The following is a 19,075-nucleotide window of genomic DNA, read 5'->3' on the forward strand; positions in this document are numbered from 1 at the left end:
ATATATATACAGCTATAGCTCGTATCTATAGACATAAATTATTAAAATTTCGCGAAAAATATCAGATAGAGCGTTCGGCATCTTTCGGACGATCGAAATATTAATTAGAATCCTAGAAGAGAATCCAGCTATGCACGATAAAAACACTCATTTTTACATGTAGCTCATAAGGCTGTCATTCACCGTAACGATAGACGCAGCGAGTTGAAGAATTATCGCCTGTCCTCGTGAACGACGTCAAAATCTGACGTCAAGTGACAAAAATGATATTAAGGATTATTAATTTTTATCACACCCTGTCCATTGCGTTCAAGTCCCGACAAATTATTCAACTCATCTAATGTATTCAGCATATATTTCTCCGATTGAATGCCGCAACACGAATTACACTGTAACCCATCTAAATATTGGGCATTTCGAGCTATCCTTGAAAATATCATCCTAATAAATGTATTAATATATTAATTTACACGAGCACGCATTATTTAGTCACACTATTTAGTCAACGCCAAGATACTTATCGATTACAGGTAACACAAGACGCGTGTAAAAGTGCGACGGGCATATATATCTCCTGATATATTTCCCTTTAAAATATATTACTCTCTCTCTTCGTTTATATATCTATATAAGTGTACAAGTTATATACGAACAATCAAAAGAAAAACGCTCGACGTTTTCACGTTACACGGACATGAGATAATCTGACACTACAGGACGAGAATCACGTTCGTTTATTCACCTGCGTTAAACCGAACGTTAGGAACGTTAGATGGTTTCAGGCAAGCGTCGCGACAATAAGCGTCGAAAATAAATAAGAGCGATCATTGTGGGACCGGCCCGCACGATCGATCGCGTAAAGACTGACTCACTCTCTCTTTCTTTCATTAACACTTCGTTGATGAGGACTTTGGCGGCAGATTCAAAGAAATTTTCCAAACAGTCAATCCGAACGGACGTACGTATCAACAAATTACATTTTTCACACAGTAAAAAAATGCAAACAATTAGTCTAAAGTACCTATTAACCCTCCCCCCTCCTCAAGCATCAGAAAGTCCCAAGAGACGTCTTGAGAGCATCTGATACATCTAATATATTCAACAAGACACCCAAAAGAAGTCCGAAAAAGTCTCTTCGGTCGGAAAGTGTAATTTCTAGCGAAGGATATTTCCCGCGCTAGAAAGTATTTCCGCCAACGCGTAATACTTCCTTGTCCGTGTGAAAAGAAGGCGAACGCGTCTCATCGGCGAAGTGTTAATTGGTTTACAGGAACTGTCCGAGCGACGCTCGTTTCCGAACGTGTTGAGACTCAACACGGACTCGGTTTCAACTCGCGCGACTGCATCGCGACAGGCGCGACAGGCGTCCCCGTAGTGTCCTTGGATGCAGCCGCTCTCCTTACACCTGATTCTTCCGCGCGTACGGTAAATCTTTGTCGAAGGCCAAGAACTTGTACAGGCGTGTCCCGTTATAAGGCGTGTCGCTTCCCGGCGGATGAAGTCTCATCTAAAACAAAGGCCGACGTCAGACGGTGATGGTGCGCGCCGCGGACATTAGGGAGATAATTGATCGGCGCGTAATTAGCGCCTCCCTCCCGCGCCCGGGGCGCTCTCACGGGATTGATCGCTCGTCTCTGGTGTACTTGATGCTACTGAAGTACTGACTGCGGTACATACCGCCACGTGTCCGCTGCCCGCGCAAGGTGTATTTCTCTCGATATTATCTTGACGAGAACTGATGGTGAAAAATCACACACGAGCAATATCTATTTATTCTGCAAAGGTTTATTTGTTACGTGTGTATATATATAGATATATATATTATGTGTGTGTGTGTGTGTGTGTGTGTGTGTGTATGTGTTTATATACGCACACACGTTCGAACATAGAAGAAACTTTCATACACGACGATGGACAAGGAAATCTCTGTCGATATCTCGCATCATCGAAATTCGTGCTATCGAAAATAATTCGGACGGAAGTTCCCGGCCACTATATGTCTCCCGCTATGTCTGATTACTCTCGGAGATAATCAGCTTGTCAATATCAGATACTACTAATCGATAAGTTCGTCTTAATGCGCGTAACTAATCGTCCGTAACCGTTAGGGAATGCTAATATGATCAATTGGATGGATCGCTAACGGTGCGACTGGCGTAGCTATGCATTAGCTGGATCCACGTGTATATCCATGAAAGCAGCAAAACTCACCGAAGCTCCGTCAAAAGGGTTAATTAATCGATTACCCAGCTCCGTTGCGGTTAGTTTTATTAATAACGTTATCAAAATAAGTCCCCCTTGACAAAGCTTGAACACGGAACACTATTGTCGTTTCTCGCCTCGGGTCGCCTATGCGTGCGCCCCGCAACGAATTCAAGAGACTCCCGTTCACGGAGTACACGTGTCTGATCCTTCCACGAGTGTCCTGTTCGTACGCGCGTGTTTGTCAATTAATTTCCTCTCCGTTATCCGTTTCTTCATTCCGAAAGTTTAACGAAGCAGCTGCTGCGACAGCGCGAGACGCCCTGGGGTTCTCCTGGATGTTCTCGGGACATCCTGAGGCTCACTTCTCAGGACGTCCTGGACATCAGAGTGATCTCGGGAGACTCTGCGCGCTGTCCGGCCTGGTTCCGCCGAGCGGTACGACATGCTCCGTTAAGCGTGTACGATCTAGATCGGATTTTCACTATCCGTCTACGCGAAGGTAGACAGGATCCGTCGATCCCCCGTCAATTTTTTCCCTTGTAGAAATGATTGAAACGTGACGGTGACGGATACACTCTGTGAGTGTTCCAACGCGAAGGCATTGAAGAGTGTTTGATTGACGGTGAATCGACGGAGTTCCTAGGCGGGAATGGCGAGAATCCAGCGTCCAACGGGTAGCAGCAGCGTCTACCGCGTCTACCGCGGTGATGCATGAAGAAATGGATAATGCATTGACTTGAGGCGATAACTACGAGTTATCTACTGGTCGCCGCCGAGTACTAGGTATTATATTTTGTGAGTATCGAGCTCCTGGGACGATGCAGCTCCGAGCATTAGTATATATGGTGTGGCTTTGATTCTATTTGGATTTTATGGTATTGCGTGTGCGGGTGGATCGACCGTGCAGCCTCCTCCCGTGCAGCCCGTTTTACTTCTCGACGTAGTCGTTGTCGACGGCTTTCACATCCCCGTCCGGATTACTGAATCGCTTCTGCAACGAGAAAGAAGACCGACACCAATGCGTTACACGCAGCGCTCTCCAACTGTTATGATGATGGTAGTAGCGTGAGTCGGGCGCAATCTTGTCTCTCATACTTTTTTCTTTTCTCTTTCAAGTTTAACCCTTTAACGCCCGACTTTTTTTATAAGTGTTTTAAGAATAAAATTTGAGTTTTTTGAACTGAGACTATAAATAGTGATAACCAAAAAAAATATCAGAATTTTATATTGTTTTTTTCTGTCGTTCGTTTTTTGTTTATTGGTAAATATGACTTGGATCCTGAAAGCATGTACGAAATGAGCAACCTATACAGAGAAAAATGAAGGGTAATCTATACGATATAACTCTGATAGTCAGCTTGATATTTTTGAGCTGAAACCTTACTATATTTGTGAGTGAAGTTTATCATTCAGAGCGTCAAGCTTGCTATTTCAGAAGAATATCTTATAGATCACCATTTAGATAGTCAATCGTCCCTTCATTTTTCACCGCATAAAAAACTGTAGATCACCAGGTTTCACGAAAATGGATTGATTTCTTGATTTACGTGTCCACCATATTGGATTCGCTATTCTGAATTTCTGTATTCTTTTAATTTCAATTTTTTTGCATCTGAGAAAGCTTCCAAATGTTTAAAATTATAACAGATACCAATCTATTCATTTATAGTATACTTCTAGATGTCAGTAACAATGCTAACTATGCCTACTTGGAATTTGACAAAACATGTTATCGTTAAAACTGAGCTAAAAACAGACTAAACCGAATCTACATACAACAAATATATCATTTTTTAGAAGAAGAATTCACCTTTACAGTGATGCAAAGAAAACGAAAATATCTCCTTTTTTGACTAAAAGTTATGGATTCTTAAATGCGTTTCTGGTAACTATAGTTACCAGTAGGCGTTAAAGGGTTAAGCTAGAACGGCGTTAATTCTCGCGTTTTGCAAGCGTTTCATAGCGTTTCGCCTTGGCGATATTAGCGGCAGCGCCTGCTTCGATCGAGAAACTAGTTAATCTAAGCGAAGCGGCAATGCTTCCTCTTCTTCCCCGGAGAACATTGTTCGCGCGCGAATTTACTCTCCCTTGATCGTATACGTCGCTAATTTCTCGCGGAAGATATTTTCATGTGCGATTCATTCCGACCGAGCGAGCAAAGGTCGGACTCGCAGCGGAAACACACTCACCATGATTCTGTACTTTTCCTTGCACGCGTACTCGGTCTCGTCCACGTCGTTGTAGCAGTCGCTCTTGTAATCCTCAGGTATCGGGCGACCCTCGAACTGGCACAGCCTGGACAACGGCCTTGCCTTGACTAGCATCTTCTCGAAACCGATCGGCTTGTGTTGCGGACAATAAAACACGTCCGGGGTGTTCTTGTCGAAGACGATGCTCTTGCGCATTATGTCGCCGCATTGCGCCACGACCAGAAGTGTCTAATGCAGGTGAATAAAATCGTGGCTGAAGAAAAGAAACCCGCCGAAAGAGAGAAAGAGAGAGAGAGAGAGAGAGAGAGAGAGAGAGAAATCCGATCGTTTGCTAATCTCCGCGACATGCACATTGTGCGCAATAAATTACAATTATATCTAATATATATATATATATGATTATAACTGCATTCAATGTAATTATAATTATATCTGGGATACGCAGTTGTAGTTTAATTATGCAATTATATATAAATTATATATAAATAACCAATTGTTTACAGTGCGCGAGCGCTTCTTGTTTCATCAGATCGAAAATCATGTTTTGCGATATCGCTCAACCGTCGGCGTTGCGGCTTTCTGCTCGGAAAATCGCACACGGAGAAAACGATCGGCTTCCAGTAGCGGGAAGTTCAGGATAAAAAATGCATTCGGGAGAGCAATGGAATGAAAGTCCGGCGAGCACTTACGGCGAGTACGACGAGCAGGTTGCAGACGTAAATGTTCCCTGCAAAAAACAGACAAACAGTGCGAAAAGCGTGAGTCAGCGCGAAAAAATCATGCGCAACCACGCAATGGTGCGCTAGGAGCAAAATAGGAAGAGAGAAAAAAATAGAGAAAGGATCCGGAATAACGCGCCGACGGCGATCGGTCTTGCGTAAATGAGTCTCGCAATTCTGTCGTTACGAGACAATACGCCGGAGACAAGAACGTGGCTGCGAGTAACAACTCCTACGCGAATTTTCATCCTCGCTCGCCGTCTTCTCCTTCTTTCGCTTTCGTGCTCTCTCTCTCTCTCTCTCTCTCTCTCTCTCTCTCTCTCTCTCTCTCTCTCTCTCTCTCTCTCTCTCTCTCTGAATTTCTCACCCGCAGGAGATAATAAAAATACCACCACTCGCGGAATCACAGCAGTGAATGTTAATTAGTAAATTAAATCTCAAGCTCAGAGTGAATTCGTTTCTGTTCGACGGTGAATTACATCACAGATTCACTCTCCGCTTTGGAAAGCAAATATCCACTCGACTCGAACTCGAGAATTCGCTCTATACTAACTTTTCACTCAAATTCCGCCTCCCAAGCGGATCTTCATTCGAAAAAATTCAAAGAGCGTGACGAGAGTTCTCGCGTTTGAATTAATATTATTATAATCTGTCAAAATAAATATATAGAGAAAAAATTGTCGTGAACTGACTTTCCGGCATATTTCTATCGTGTTGCTCGCGAGAATCGAGCGATCGAATAGTCTGGCCGTTTCAGCGTTCGATTCGCGAGTTCTCATAATTTATGCATCCACCGACTCTCCGTATTTACAATCGCACGAGAGTAGAAGGGGGAAAAAGAAGAGAAAAACAAACCTTCAGACACCCGTTAATCGAGCGACACCGAGATGTGAATTTTAGATAATTACGCCGCGCAGCGGTAATTGCGATTACGTTCGTCGATAAAAGTATGTACACACACGCCTCTCTTTCCCTTCCTTTTTTTTTCTCCATCTTCACTCCCGCGAGTCGATTAACATACACACACAGTTTCCGCGCTTTTCTAGGTCAGTGTTCACCGTCGAGCGTGTCATACATATATTTTTTTCACGGCCAACGACCACTCGGCTGCGAAGCGTTACGAGAGTTTCTCCCGTTCCACGCTGACCCGAAATTAATTCGTAGCGTCGGCTTCTTTCTTTCTCTTTATTTTATATCCGCGCTCTCTCGGCCCACTCGGGGAGACTTTCCCCGTCATTTACGCAATGTCATGCATATAACACGCGCCTGGTCCGGCGGTTAGACTGCCGATGCATTGGCGCGAACTTGCCTCCTGCGAGACACGCTCGTCCGACGCGCGCGCGGATTTTCCCTTCCTGCCGCTGAAAAGATCACCGGCCATCTCGATAAATCTCCGACGCGGACGAGGGAAGAAATATCACCGCCGCTAATAGTTCAAACTCACACTCGCTTGCGTAACTCGCTCGGCTGCACTCTCTGGATGCGTTTAGAACGTGACATTTTCACCGCGGGATATTTATCCGTGGCATTTCCCGCAGCGTCCGCTGATTATTTATTCGCTACGGTCGTTCGAGTCCGAGATGCGCCTCATATGCAATCCCGGCAAAGACCAGAGGTCATGGGATTCACACAGACGAAAAAAAAAAAAAAAGAGAAAGAAGAAATACCCATCCGAGGCGCCAGGAAATTTGCCCCGACATTTTTCACGTCTACGAGACGTCCCCGGAAAATAAATCATCGTGATCGCTTGGTCGTGACGAGACGCGCGAGTACAAAGAGGACCCAGGACTCGTACTTCAAGGACTACACAGGACTCACAAGATCTCAAGGCCCGTGTCCTATAGATACAGCAAACGCTAAGTAAACCCTTCTGATTCTCAGGCTAGAATAATACATATATCGTTTCTACGAAGAAAACGGAATTTCGAGTCGGCCACGTTCCAAGCCGAGCGTACAGGATAAGGGTCCAAGGACACAGCGACCGCCAAGTGTATCTTATCAATTCCAAATTCCGTTTTTCTCGCATAAGCGTCACATAGAACGTTGTTTCAACTTGGGAATCAGAAAGGCGTGTTTAGCATTCGATACGCGTCCAAAAAAGGACCCAGAAAAGGACTCTATTATTCCAGACTAAGGACGTTCAGTACGTCTTTCCAACTCCAAGTCCCGTCCTCCTTGTACGAGTGTATCACGTTTTGAGATTCAGGCAGGGACATACTTAGCGTCCGCCACGCTAAATTCAGGATCATTGTCCGCGACGGCCGCGGGCGGAGAGGTAGGACACTCCGGCGTGTCGAGGTCGCGGTCGCGCACGGAGCGCGATCCTGTTATCCGATATTGTCCGCCTCGCTGTGCAATGGGGATCACGTAACTGTCAAAAACGGGCCAGGTGAGTCAGCGACGGTCACAACTCGCTCGACTTACCCATGCTGCTCGGACGGCGGGCGTTCGCACCTGTTGATCTTCGCGACACGGCGTCTCCTCGTCGACTGAAACCGCGGCGCCGCGTCCTCCCCGCGAGGACCGCCCGTTACATGGGATAGCCAGTGGCGGAAGCAGCCGTTCTCCATCGAAGCCTCCAGCACAAGGCAGACTGGAAAGGAGGAGTGATCGTGAGATACTCGTTATGTTTGGTATATATGTGGGCGAGATATGACGATATTGAATCTGCTACTTGAAGTGAAGTCTAATGTAATATTCTCCCATATAAGATGTAGATTTATAGGATAAAGACGTGGATAACAATACCGTTTCCGGCTCGAGCGTTCCGGGGCCTTGGAGTGTTTTGATGTGCCACTGGATACAGGGCGTTTCAGATGAGAGAGCCCGCCGCTGAAGAATTCGCATGTTTCACGGACGATCTCTCGCCGCGCCAAAGCGCGGCTTTCCTTTTATAGAGGTAAGATGAATCGCCACGCGTCATCCTTGCGGATCAAGTCGATGAAATAATTGAGGAAGCTAAACGGAGGAAGACGTTGGGACGTACACGGGAAGATAAGTTGAAGATGTATGTTGCATGCACGAGACATCACTCTTTCGAATAAAAATTCTGATCTCACGCGAATATGTAACATTGATAAATAGCAGAATTGCTCACAAAAATCCAAAATCGTGATCTCTTGGCGTTTGAAGCAGACATTTATCGACAAGACGCTTCGAAATCCTCATTCTTCTAACATGTGTAAAATAATATCGTTTCCACTCAGCATTCTTCTATCATTCTCTACCATTCTCTATTTGGTCAAGCGTACAGTAATATTCAGACGTCAACGAATTTTCGGTACGCGGAGAACTAAAAGGTAGGCGTTATGTGGGCAGGCAACCTCGTCTTTCCCTTATTCAGTCGCTTATATTGTCATCACTACTATTAGCACACGAACAGTTCAAGAAATAAGAACCGATCTTCTTCAGACACTCATTGAATTGCACATATTTTATCACACGCATATATATACACATATGAATATTTGAAATCTAATTTTTGTGTACATGGTAAAAAGCAGTAGAGGTAGAAGTATATTTTCCTACAGACTAGTTTTTCTCGTAAGTACAATAATGCACGATAAAAGTGCAAGTATACCGTTCATTAAAGCAAAAGCTTTAATGAAATTATATCTCTTATCACACATGCATAAGTATAAACTCTTCTGAATATTCTATCTAGAAAAGATCTTGTTCCTGTGTAAAGAACAGATAGTAGATAGTCTCACGTGAGACTCGTATGTTACCATATATATAAATACTTTGCAGAGGGGGGAGTGAAGCGTAAGATATTTATAAAACTTCTTGACTGGAACAAGATATCCAAAAAATAAATACGAGATATTTGCAATTTCTCGATGCTATGTAATATGCTTTGAAACGTTCAAATGTTTCACAGCCACACAAAAGACATTTCGTGGATTATTTGTTTTTCATTACAGTATTTAGTTATTTGTGTTTAATTTCTTCCAATCTGTTCTCTTAAATTTTCAGTAAAAATACCATGAAATTTCAAACATCTCTCATATTTATTTTCTGAACACTTTTAACCTCTGTCTATTCCACTGTTTTCTATCTTAAGTAATACAAGTTTCTCAAACCCGTTTCATTTGCGTAATGCTACACGCGTCATATGTATCGCTAATTATTTTATACGTAAGGATATATTTTTCACACTACATAATGATACAGTGTATAAAATTACGATTCTAGTGAAAATAGATAAATGAATTCAATGATTTTTTTTAATATTTTTGTAAAGTTTTCGACGATTTTGTAAATTTTTCAATGATCGTGTAATCTCTGCCAGCAGCTTCTTAAATATTAGCCTGTAATAATATTTGTGATTTTACAAAAATTTATTACAAACTCTAAAAGATAATGATAATCAGATAAGATAATACTCGAGAGATTCGCATACTTACAATCTTATCAAAATCGAAATCATCATCAGCAGGTAAAAAGGTTGTATTTTTCGATACCTCGTTGTTATCTTCCCCGGTATCTTTTTCTTGTTCTTTGCTTGACTGTGCCTTGTTGTTTCCGTGCATGTCGTGGTCTTCGTTAAGTGGCGCTTTATCATCATTCTCCTCTTCCAATTTCTTATGTCTGCAGAAATATCCGTTTATCGCTCGCCTGTATTGAGTCAAATGTTTAAAAATCCTTACCTCTTGGTTCTTGAAGATATTTTCTTTTCTAAAGAGAACAAATTTTTTATTTTTTCACACGCCAGTTTGCCGTTCTCTCTCACTGATTCGGGTTGCTCCAGCAAATTTTTCACATCCTCTGTAATGGGCGGCAACGGCTGATCCGGATGTAATGCGCGAGCTGCCAGTACATCCCACATACGTTGCGCACCAGGATTCGGCATACATCCTGGCAAATATTTATCGCCATCAACGGTCGAGTCTTCGTCGGCACTGTTTAAAAAGAACAATGGACGTTATTAATATGTTGTATTATTTTGAAAATCCTTGAATGTTACTCTTACTCTTCGGGCAATTCTAAAGACGTCAACAAGTCGTCCACGGCATTGCTCTGTTCCTGCGACAATTGCTTCATCATAAACTTCAACGGATGCTGCGCTATCGCTCCATAATCCCGCTCAAACGGTAAACCAATTTCAATGAGACACTGCCAAAAATATATTGTTCATGATATTAACCGATCGATAATAGCGAGATAAAAAATAACAAACAGGATATTTTTACCCAAGGTTCATTTGGGTCGTCGACGCTTGGGAATAACGCTGCCATATTGGCTTCAGTGTTCTTCCTATAGACCTTTTCTATTATAGCAACTACGTTCTTCTCAACCATGGCTTTCACCAAACTATAAAATGGTGCACTCACCGACTGCAAAGAATTACCCATTTATCTTCATCCTACTATACATATTAAACTTTACACTAAGTTACCGAGTAATGGAAATAGTTTCGTTATCGTACCTCGTCAGCAGGTATAATAACATATGTGCCATCTGATAACCAGTATTCCATAGGTACATTTTCCCTTGCAGTGAAACCGTGTATCTTGTAACATTTTTCACTAGTTTTCGGGATCATGCTTTGCTCACAATCATCTGTGATCAATACACCGTATCAACCATCTAAATTTAAATTAGGTATAGTAAGATACAAAAACTTAAATACAAGTTACCAGAAACGAAAATAGGCTTGCTGCCATACATGTAACCATAGCTCATATCTTCTTTTGTGTGAATAATTCTGTCTTTGTCCGTCCACTGTGGGATGTTTTTAATTAATGTTTCCTTCTCTGTTAAATCAGCTGCAGTTGTCTTTGCGATTTTTTTCATTTTTGGCAACATTGGTTCATTCATCACCTAATGATAATATGAATAATGTGTATCAATATATAGAGATGTGTAATTAATTGTTAAAAATCGTCTTTACTTTAGAAATTCCAGCAATCGGTATACAAAAGTCGCCTAATTCCATGTCGCAACGCCATGGCTTCGGTTTAGTTGATGATTGTTTGTAGAAACGCACTTCCGACATAGCATGTTCAAAAGTGCTATACTGACCATTTCCCTACAAACATATATCGTATATTCATTAGAATTGAGTATATATTATCATATAAATAAGAATATGCATATTAATGTAAAGAAAATAATAGATTACAGATATATATTACTCAACAAATATGTCTTTAGTTACCTTTTCCAAAACTTTTTTAAGCAATGCTTCACTGGATGTATAAGAATCTTCATCTATATTATTCAACTGTCTCTTCCCACTATACATATAATTTAATTTTTATTCCAATTATCTCCCAATTACTACTATTTAGATGAGTATGAATATAAATAACAAAATCAAGAATATCAACACATAACATACATTGCTATAAGAAAAATATTTTCCGAATTTAATGTCTTAATGATGTCATCAACTTCAAATTGGCTTACAATATCTTCCTCCTCGTTAAAATCAGACAACAGCATTATTTTTCTCTCAGAATTGTCTCTAAAATAAAAACAGCATGAGATATAGTTATTATTAACAAAATATGTATATTTTATTTAAGTACTTACAAACATTCATGTTTAATATATTCAACTGCAGCATAAATTCCTTCCATCCAGGAAGAACTCTGTTTTGTATTTTGTAACTTGTCGATACTCTCTATCAAATTCCAATTCCCAAATTGCATATTGGATAATTCACGTATATTATCCATTCCTGTAACACTGTCATTTTCACTTGAATCTGAGCCCATCAATACTATTCCTACTTCATCCTTTGGATGCAGAAATATCTAGAAAAAATATAAATTACTTTTGTAAATAATAGAAATATAGATGCCAATATTTATCCACTAACAAATAATAGTCACAATAAAAAATATACCTTTTTTTGAATAATATGTTTCAGAATAAACTTTTCTTTATCCAGCAAGCTTGAATTACTTTGTGTACCATGTCGGGTCACGCCAATATTTATAAGAAAAATTAAACTTTCCTGAAAGCATATAAAATATAATTTTACAATAAAACTCATATAATACAGGACATTGTTATATATATATTACAACACATTTTACTGCTTGGAAATTAAAATTATCCTAAATTATTCAAAATGTACATTAATGTATAAAATATTTTCTAGAAAAATATATACATTTTATGTAGTTCACCGTTTATATTTTATAAAATATCACATCATTCCTTAAATCTTCAACTTATTACTTATCTTGTAAAAGAACTTCAAAAAATAAAGAAAATAATTATATGTTGTATACTCTTAAAATATAACCTTTAATTTCTTCGGGGGCATTTTTACGCACTATCATCAAATCGTCACACATACGATTTATAATAAAACAATTATATTTTACACTCAATACGCACACACCGTATCAATTATCAATATAATTCCTCAATCTTTATCTATATTACGGATGGTTTCACAGCAGTTAATTCAAACGACAATTCAAACCCAACCCCCCTAGCGACATGTCACATGTAAATGCGACATGCGATGACTTTGTTCACAACGTCCATGTTGACATCGTCATATACCTAATTGTTTCTAAATACGTGAAAATGACATTCATAAACGCACAATTTATTCTTTTGCTAAATCTGGGTCTAGTATTGATTTACGCTACTGCAAAAGAAAATAAATATTCTGCCGAAGCAAACAAAGCTCAATATGTGGACTCATCGCAGTTTCCAGATTCTCTTAAAGATTTGGATAAACCATTCAGAATGGCAAAACTCAATGTACTTTGGGTTAAAGCAAAAAATGTAAGCATACAATTATATAAATCTATATATATATATATATGATATTATATTGTATATTTTTTTATAATTAAAAACATGTATACTTAATTCTATGTTTCAGCGCCTGACAGATTCTAAGCTACATTCGATCTTCAGTGATCTCAAGATCCATGACAAAGAAGAAATTGCGTACAAACACTTTAAATCTGATGGAAAAGACCCTGAAGGCTTAGAAGAAGCGCATCTAAGGAAAAAGCTCATTGGTAATTCTAATAACTTAGTTACTTTGATCTTTCTTCTCTATCATTCCAAATTTTACCAAATGTATCTTTATTTCATTAAAGGAATAATGAGCACATATGGTCTATTGGAACATTTTGCTGACACAGAAAATCCAGAGTTGCTTAAAATGCACAAAGCACTAAATGATGGTAGTAATTATGTTGCTAAAGATATCTTTAAAGATAAAAGACTGAACAAATTATGGGCTAAAGCTGAAATGGCTGGTTTTACTGGTATATAGTGTATAAAAATCTTGTTTAAAAAATTTTTCATAAATTATACCTATATATATTTATCACATTATACCTGTGTATATCTTAGATGAGGAGCTTGATGCTTTAAAACAAGAATTTCATCATCACCAGGAAAAAGTAGATGAATACATGAGTTTATTGAAAGACCCACAGCCTGGAGATTCAAAGTCCGAAAGTTAGTCTTATGTACATATATATGATATATCTTGATAATTCTGCTATTTTTACATTTTATATCTATCTACTTAATATTTTTAGATGATTTACATCTTAAACCAGAAAGCTGGAATGAATTAGAAGAAGCTGAAGAGTTATCTAACGATATACCAAACCAAAAGATAAATCATGAAGAAAAAGCAAACTTACTTCGGTACATATGTATATTTTATATATACTGGTATACAAATTAGTTTTTATCACAATCTTTATTCCAGGGAAAAACATTTGGAATTAAGAAATGGATTCGATCGTTTGGATAGACTTACTGCAAAGGGACCAAACCATAAGGAATTTGTAGAACCCAAAGTACAGGGGCTGTGGAAAATTGCACTAGAAGCAAAGTTTCCTCCTGATGAGCTAGCATCATTAAAGGTATAATATATAATCCTATTAGAATTCAGTCTATATAGTTTCTCTTTCTTCTCGCGCATGTTAATAAAAACCCATTAGTCGTGTATATATATATATATTTGTTAATATGAACTTGCATGTATTTTGTAGGAGGAACTCCTGCATTATGAATCAAGACTACTTAAACTGCGACATCTTCACGCCGAAGGAGCTCTAGAAGCAGCACGAAAAGGGCAAGTTCATGATCTAGATAACTCAACTGCAGAACAACATATAAAGAAACATGTTAGAACTGTACAGAAACTTCATATGGATCTGGAAACCAAAATCATGCAAAGGCACACAGAATTATAAAGATGATAGAGATTCTCAAAGTATTGAATTATATACAATTGATTTAATATATATATAAATTAGATTACATGAGAAACTTTTGCAGAAATGTTTATCTAAATGATAATTTCAATTATTCAATATTCTTTCTTGAAATATATATACAGTTTTTACTAAGCCTCACATTCTACTTCTTTCCTCCAAACTAATAAATTAGAATTCTTAAAATACATAAAATACTACAAATACCATTAATACGTAAAAATAAATCATTTTTACAAACAAGCTATAGGGAACCATTTTCTTACTTAAGAAAAGTATATAAAACATGGAAATATGTGAATGCTCTTCGAGTATATTTAATTATCTAGTATTGTTAACAATTAAATTACTAGCATTATAATTACAACGCGGTGGCGACTTTACTATTGTTAACCTTCTTTTTCTCTTTTGATCTCGTATCCTTTGATCCAGCTAATTTCTCGCACTCGCACCAAGGTGTACTTGACTTATCACATTGTAAGGAAATGTTGATCACTGTTAAGGGAGTATCTGATATAGTCATTTTAATTGTATCCTGTATTTTATATGAGACATTATTCAAGCCAGTCTGTCGGTCACGTTTTCTAGTAACTTCACGTTGATTGTAACACTTCACCATATCTCTCTTTCTATGATTTCTATCATGTATATGCCTGCAATGCATGTTTCATGTAATAATTAGACTAAAATCTTAAAATATTTGCCAGTTTTTCCATGATGAACTTGGACATTAAAATAACAAATAATAATACTATTTCAACAAAATGACTCACTTAAATGTATTATGTGTTCCTGTTGATACATTCTGTGGTCGGCTGATGCTTAGACCAGCTTCTTTCAGTCTAACATAAAATTCATCATCCTCAAGACCCCAGCCCCAATATTTGTTGGACATGCCATTTACTTGCAGGAAATGTTCCCTGTACATGCAAGGAATTTTTTCATTGCTGAAGTAAATCTATATGCTATTGTGGGATCTCTTTTATCAAAACATACCTTTTAATGAGTAATATACCACCAATGAAAGTATAATAATGATATCGAGGATGTAAGTCTGGTGATGATATATGATGGGGTCCTGTACTTGGGAAAGCGTAGGATAACTGATCGTTCATAGGCAATAAGTCTACATCGTGCATTGCAATATAATCATATGCTTTCTCTGTCTCAAGGAAGCCTACATTTATGAGAGACGCTCGGTTGAATCTATACCTGTCCACCTGTAAAAATATAATGCATCACATACTTTGATTTGTATGTATATTTATTGCTGCAATACCTGGTTTAATATAAATATATGATAATTTATATCCTGTTTGTCTAAAAACTTCTGCATGTGCGGTACAAACATCAGCAGTTCCTCAAAACGATCCCTGAATGGCACCAATATAGCTAATTGATGCTGAGATGTTTTCTTATGTTTATTAGCTTCATCAGTTATTTGTTTAACATGTTGATTTGATTGTGCATTTGTTTCACACTTGCACTCATCTAAAACATTTACATTCAAAGAAACTGTTTCTGAATCATCGATTTTCATCTACTAACCAATGCTGATGGGTGCTATGCTGATTATACATGATGTGACAAAAGTGATCAGAATGCAGACAAAGATATATTTAAATCTTATACTTCTCCAAATATTATCCATACTGAATGATATTTATAAAAGGAGTATCTCATAAAGTGTATAATATCGGAGTGATCAAATAGATATATCTTGTTTCAATATACTACTGATGCTCCAACAGCATCTGTTTCATAGTCAAAAGTTAAATATCCTCTTTTTATTCTTATTGTTTTACGATGATATGTGAACGTTCAATATATAGAAATAAATAATTAATCATAAAAGCAAAAAGCGAGAATAATTGTAATTTATAGTACAATCTTGAAATTATTCTCGCAGTTAATCGCGTAAATTTGGATAACTTCCAAAAATTATTGAAAAGTATGAGCAGTATTCTGTGAGAAGCGCATCTCTCTTGAGCAATACGAAGGAAGGTACAAAGAGATGCTCCTTGGAAATTGTTCAACCGACAATCACTCGCATTGTTTTGCCTTTCCATTCGAAAGTCATGTGCAAATTATTCATTCAGCAGCACTTCTTCATCCTCGTCAACGACGGAATCTCTAGTACGTGCAACCGTACGAAATGTACGAGACTTCAGCGAACTCGTAGACATTCTGCATCCATTCGACTTGTACATCATCGTGTTCGATTGACTCTTGATTAAACGCCTGCCATTTGTGTCACTCTGCGGAAAATCACTGACGCAATTTGATTTTCAGTTACCTCCGATCACCTCACATCGCAAATCCGCACAGTCCGCACTTTTGACGTTCCTGCAAAAGCGCGTTCCGAAATATAACAAGATTTACGCAAGATATATCTCGTGCAAATTGACACAAGATATGCGTATCGTTTGGAGGCAACTAAATCAATCGAGAAACTCCAATGTCATGCAAGTTTAATAGATAAAAGTTCCTTTAACACATCGTTCAACGCGTTAAACACGTTAAGCTCATCGAAGATGCAGCTCGGCTGACGTGCTGTTGAATCGTACTGCTTGCTCATAAACAGTCGTTTATCTTGTCGTTAAAACACGCTCCTTGAAAAAAGAAATAACAATATACATAAATTCGCATTCCTTTCAAATTTAAAAAGTCGTTTAATCCATTATTCAGGGGGAATATTACTTGAAAATAACATTTGGCTGATTTGTCGTTGAGTTATACCAGAGAGAAGCCTGAGAGCGGCCACGCCGGCGTTTTTCGCGACATGCATTTTGATGACTGATCTTAACGCCATCTGCGCCCATTTGTAGCCGGAAACTACGTTGACTACGACCATTTACACGCTGCCGGTAAAGTCTCTATTTGGTGCGTGTCCGTTCTACGCCCATTTACTGGCGGTCCGTGTCTGTGGTACGCCTATAATTTGTTTGAGAGACACGACATCGCGCACAAACTTACACCTCGTTCAACAGCACATGATTCTTTTTCTCTACATATGCATTTCTATATATATTTGTGTAAAAAATTGCATCTTCTAATTATTATCCGAATTATTATCTCTTGTTACATTCGTAATTCGTAACAAGAGCAGGCAGTAATTCCCAGTCGACACAGAGCACATTACATAGTTACATTACATTTATATTAAAATTTCGCACTCAATACCATGTGTGTTATATTACATTTATATTGTTGAGTGCGAAATTTTAACATAAATATAATGTTCTGTGTCGACTGGGTTGTTTCCTTCTCTAAATATTTTATGGAAATATTTTATAATATGGAAGCTTTGTTTCATGATAGTGTAGTTGTTCGAGATTCGAACGGGAAGATTTGCCTATCTCTGAAACGTTCTGACAGAAGAGACGAGACCGAGAGAGACTCGTAATCGTACGCTCCACATGACGACGTCGTATGCGCCGCATTCGTTATTTCATCTACAAACACGTTGTCCCGTTTGCGACGTTTTAAAAAGCCGCCAACTTTTCTTCGGATGTGTCCCCTCCCCTCGCCCGTATTCTTTCATCTTTCCAACGGTGCGTCTAATAAGATACAACGTAAATTACATTTTCTCTCTTGCGAGAACACTGAGACTGTGTACTCGTTAATTAAGCTAGAAAATAAATGTACACTCGCACGTCTCGACTCGTGCGTGTGGATGATAATAATAATAATTAAATATACGTACGTTTCACGTATAACGTGATTGACTTGGAGTACTCCGTGCCCACGCGTGTTATTCATAACGATGCATTCATACTTTCCCTGATCTGTTACATCGGATTCGGTAATCTGCAAGGCACCTGAAACATAAAATGCGATATTCTCGAACAGCGTTCCTCTCAGGATTTTCTTGTCCAAAGAAAGATCAATGATGCGATCGCAGACCTCTTGTACGTCATGTCAAAATAGAGACAGTTTGAATTCGGCGTAATATGATTCTTGGAACAGACGTAAATAAGTATTGTGAAGTTTGAAACGAGTCTCTCACAGGCATGCTTTGAAAACACGAGTTGTTTTCATTTTCAGCTAACGGACGACGCAGGCATCAACACTGATCGGCAAGGTGGGGGGTAACCGTGCCTTCCCGATTGTTTGTTTTCGTACGTTTATACATGACTCCGTGATTGCGGAAAGGACATTGCGCCTCGGGCCGACGAACGACGCGCATACCGCGACGCAGAGTAATACGAGTATCGGTTAATACGCGTTTCTTTGTCCCCGAATCTTACTTGCGCGAGTGTTAGAGCTAGAGTCAGTGTCGTCGCCAGTGCTACGATGGAGTATCTGGGAGTGCTGCGACGGAGGACCAGAACCAGAAGGAGGACGTCGGATCGAGAAGTCAGGATGGAGAGAGGACTTGGAGCGCGCTGAGAGACGTAGCCGAGGACAGCGATACATGTATGGTATTCGAGGTACCTCGAGTTATTATTATTACGCATTATTATTTTTCTGATTTTAACGGACCTTACTCGAAGTAAGGACATACCCGAGTCGAAATTAGATCAGCATTCATAGTTTATCATCTGAAAAATGATAAAATAGCTTGAGATTTGATTATTTGTTAACCTAATTTCACGTAACATGAGTTCTACTTTTCTTTTCTCATAAAATATGAATATCTATTCAAGCAAGGTTGCCAAAGCAAGCTAAGGTTTATGAATACAAATTTTTAATTATGTTCTCAATAAAAAGTTGCACATAATTTAGA

The 19,075-nt window shown here is 38.9% G+C and overlaps 4 protein-coding genes across 7 annotated transcripts; 1 reads left to right on the top strand and 3 right to left on the bottom strand.

The window, feature by feature from the left end:
• Positions 1–336: 336 nt before the first annotated feature.
• Positions 337–7,745, bottom strand: LOC105184868 (uncharacterized). 3 transcript variants are annotated; one of them, XR_003113902.1, is made up of 4 exons: positions 5,990–6,753; positions 4,395–4,643; positions 1,678–3,196; positions 337–1,507 (listed from the first exon to the last, which is right to left on the bottom strand). XR_003113902.1 is itself a non-coding variant. In XM_011143970.3 (4 exons), the coding sequence occupies exons 1-4, from the start codon at positions 7,560–7,562 to the stop codon at positions 3,134–3,136; spliced, it is 354 nt and encodes a 117-aa protein (XP_011142272.1). In that variant the 5' UTR covers positions 7,563–7,745; the 3' UTR covers positions 337–3,133. The 3 variants fall into 3 exon arrangements, 2 of the variants coding, with proteins under 2 accessions (XP_011142272.1, XP_025160950.1); XM_011143970.3 differs by lacking the exon at positions 5,990–6,753 and adding exons at positions 5,105–5,142; positions 7,559–7,745 and having other exon boundaries at positions 337–3,196; XM_025305165.1 differs by having other exon boundaries at positions 337–3,196.
• Positions 7,746–8,342: 597 nt separating this feature from the next.
• Positions 8,343–12,617, bottom strand: LOC105184865 (X-ray repair cross-complementing protein 5). Of its 2 annotated transcripts, none has more exons than XM_025305164.1 (13): positions 12,492–12,617; positions 11,988–12,098; positions 11,672–11,895; positions 11,478–11,603; positions 11,295–11,373; positions 11,028–11,165; positions 10,774–10,957; positions 10,563–10,696; positions 10,327–10,470; positions 10,107–10,249; positions 9,784–10,035; positions 9,541–9,724; positions 8,343–9,444 (listed from the first exon to the last, which is right to left on the bottom strand). In XM_025305164.1, the coding sequence occupies exons 3-13, from the start codon at positions 11,854–11,856 to the stop codon at positions 9,433–9,435; spliced, it is 1,581 nt and encodes a 526-aa protein (XP_025160949.1). In that variant the 5' UTR covers positions 11,857–11,895; positions 11,988–12,098; positions 12,492–12,617; the 3' UTR covers positions 8,343–9,432. The 2 variants fall into 2 exon arrangements, with proteins under 2 accessions (XP_025160949.1, XP_011142265.1); XM_011143963.3 differs by having other exon boundaries at positions 12,393–12,562.
• Positions 12,583–14,498, top strand: LOC105184866 (alpha-2-macroglobulin receptor-associated protein). Its single transcript, XM_011143964.3, has 7 exons — positions 12,583–12,886; positions 12,987–13,128; positions 13,210–13,380; positions 13,469–13,576; positions 13,660–13,771; positions 13,836–13,992; positions 14,122–14,498. The coding sequence occupies exons 1-7, from the start codon at positions 12,593–12,595 to the stop codon at positions 14,323–14,325; spliced, it is 1,188 nt and encodes a 395-aa protein (XP_011142266.1). The 5' UTR covers positions 12,583–12,592; the 3' UTR covers positions 14,326–14,498.
• Positions 14,499–14,647: 149 nt separating this feature from the next.
• beta4GalT7 (beta-1,4-galactosyltransferase 7) lies at positions 14,648–17,127 on the bottom strand. Its single transcript, XM_011143962.3, has 6 exons — positions 17,047–17,127; positions 15,895–16,958; positions 15,626–15,837; positions 15,343–15,566; positions 15,120–15,266; positions 14,648–14,999 (listed from the first exon to the last, which is right to left on the bottom strand). Exons 2-6 carry the CDS (start codon positions 15,995–15,997, stop codon positions 14,708–14,710), a joined length of 978 nt encoding a protein of 325 aa, XP_011142264.1. The 5' UTR covers positions 15,998–16,958; positions 17,047–17,127; the 3' UTR covers positions 14,648–14,707.
• Positions 17,128–19,075: the final 1,948 nt, after the last annotated feature.

This window comes from Harpegnathos saltator, unplaced genomic scaffold, assembly GCF_003227715.2.
Source record: "Harpegnathos saltator strain DR-91 unplaced genomic scaffold, Hsal_v8.6 scaffold676, whole genome shotgun sequence".
In the NCBI taxonomy this organism is placed as follows: Eukaryota; Metazoa; Arthropoda; class Insecta; order Hymenoptera; family Formicidae; genus Harpegnathos; species Harpegnathos saltator.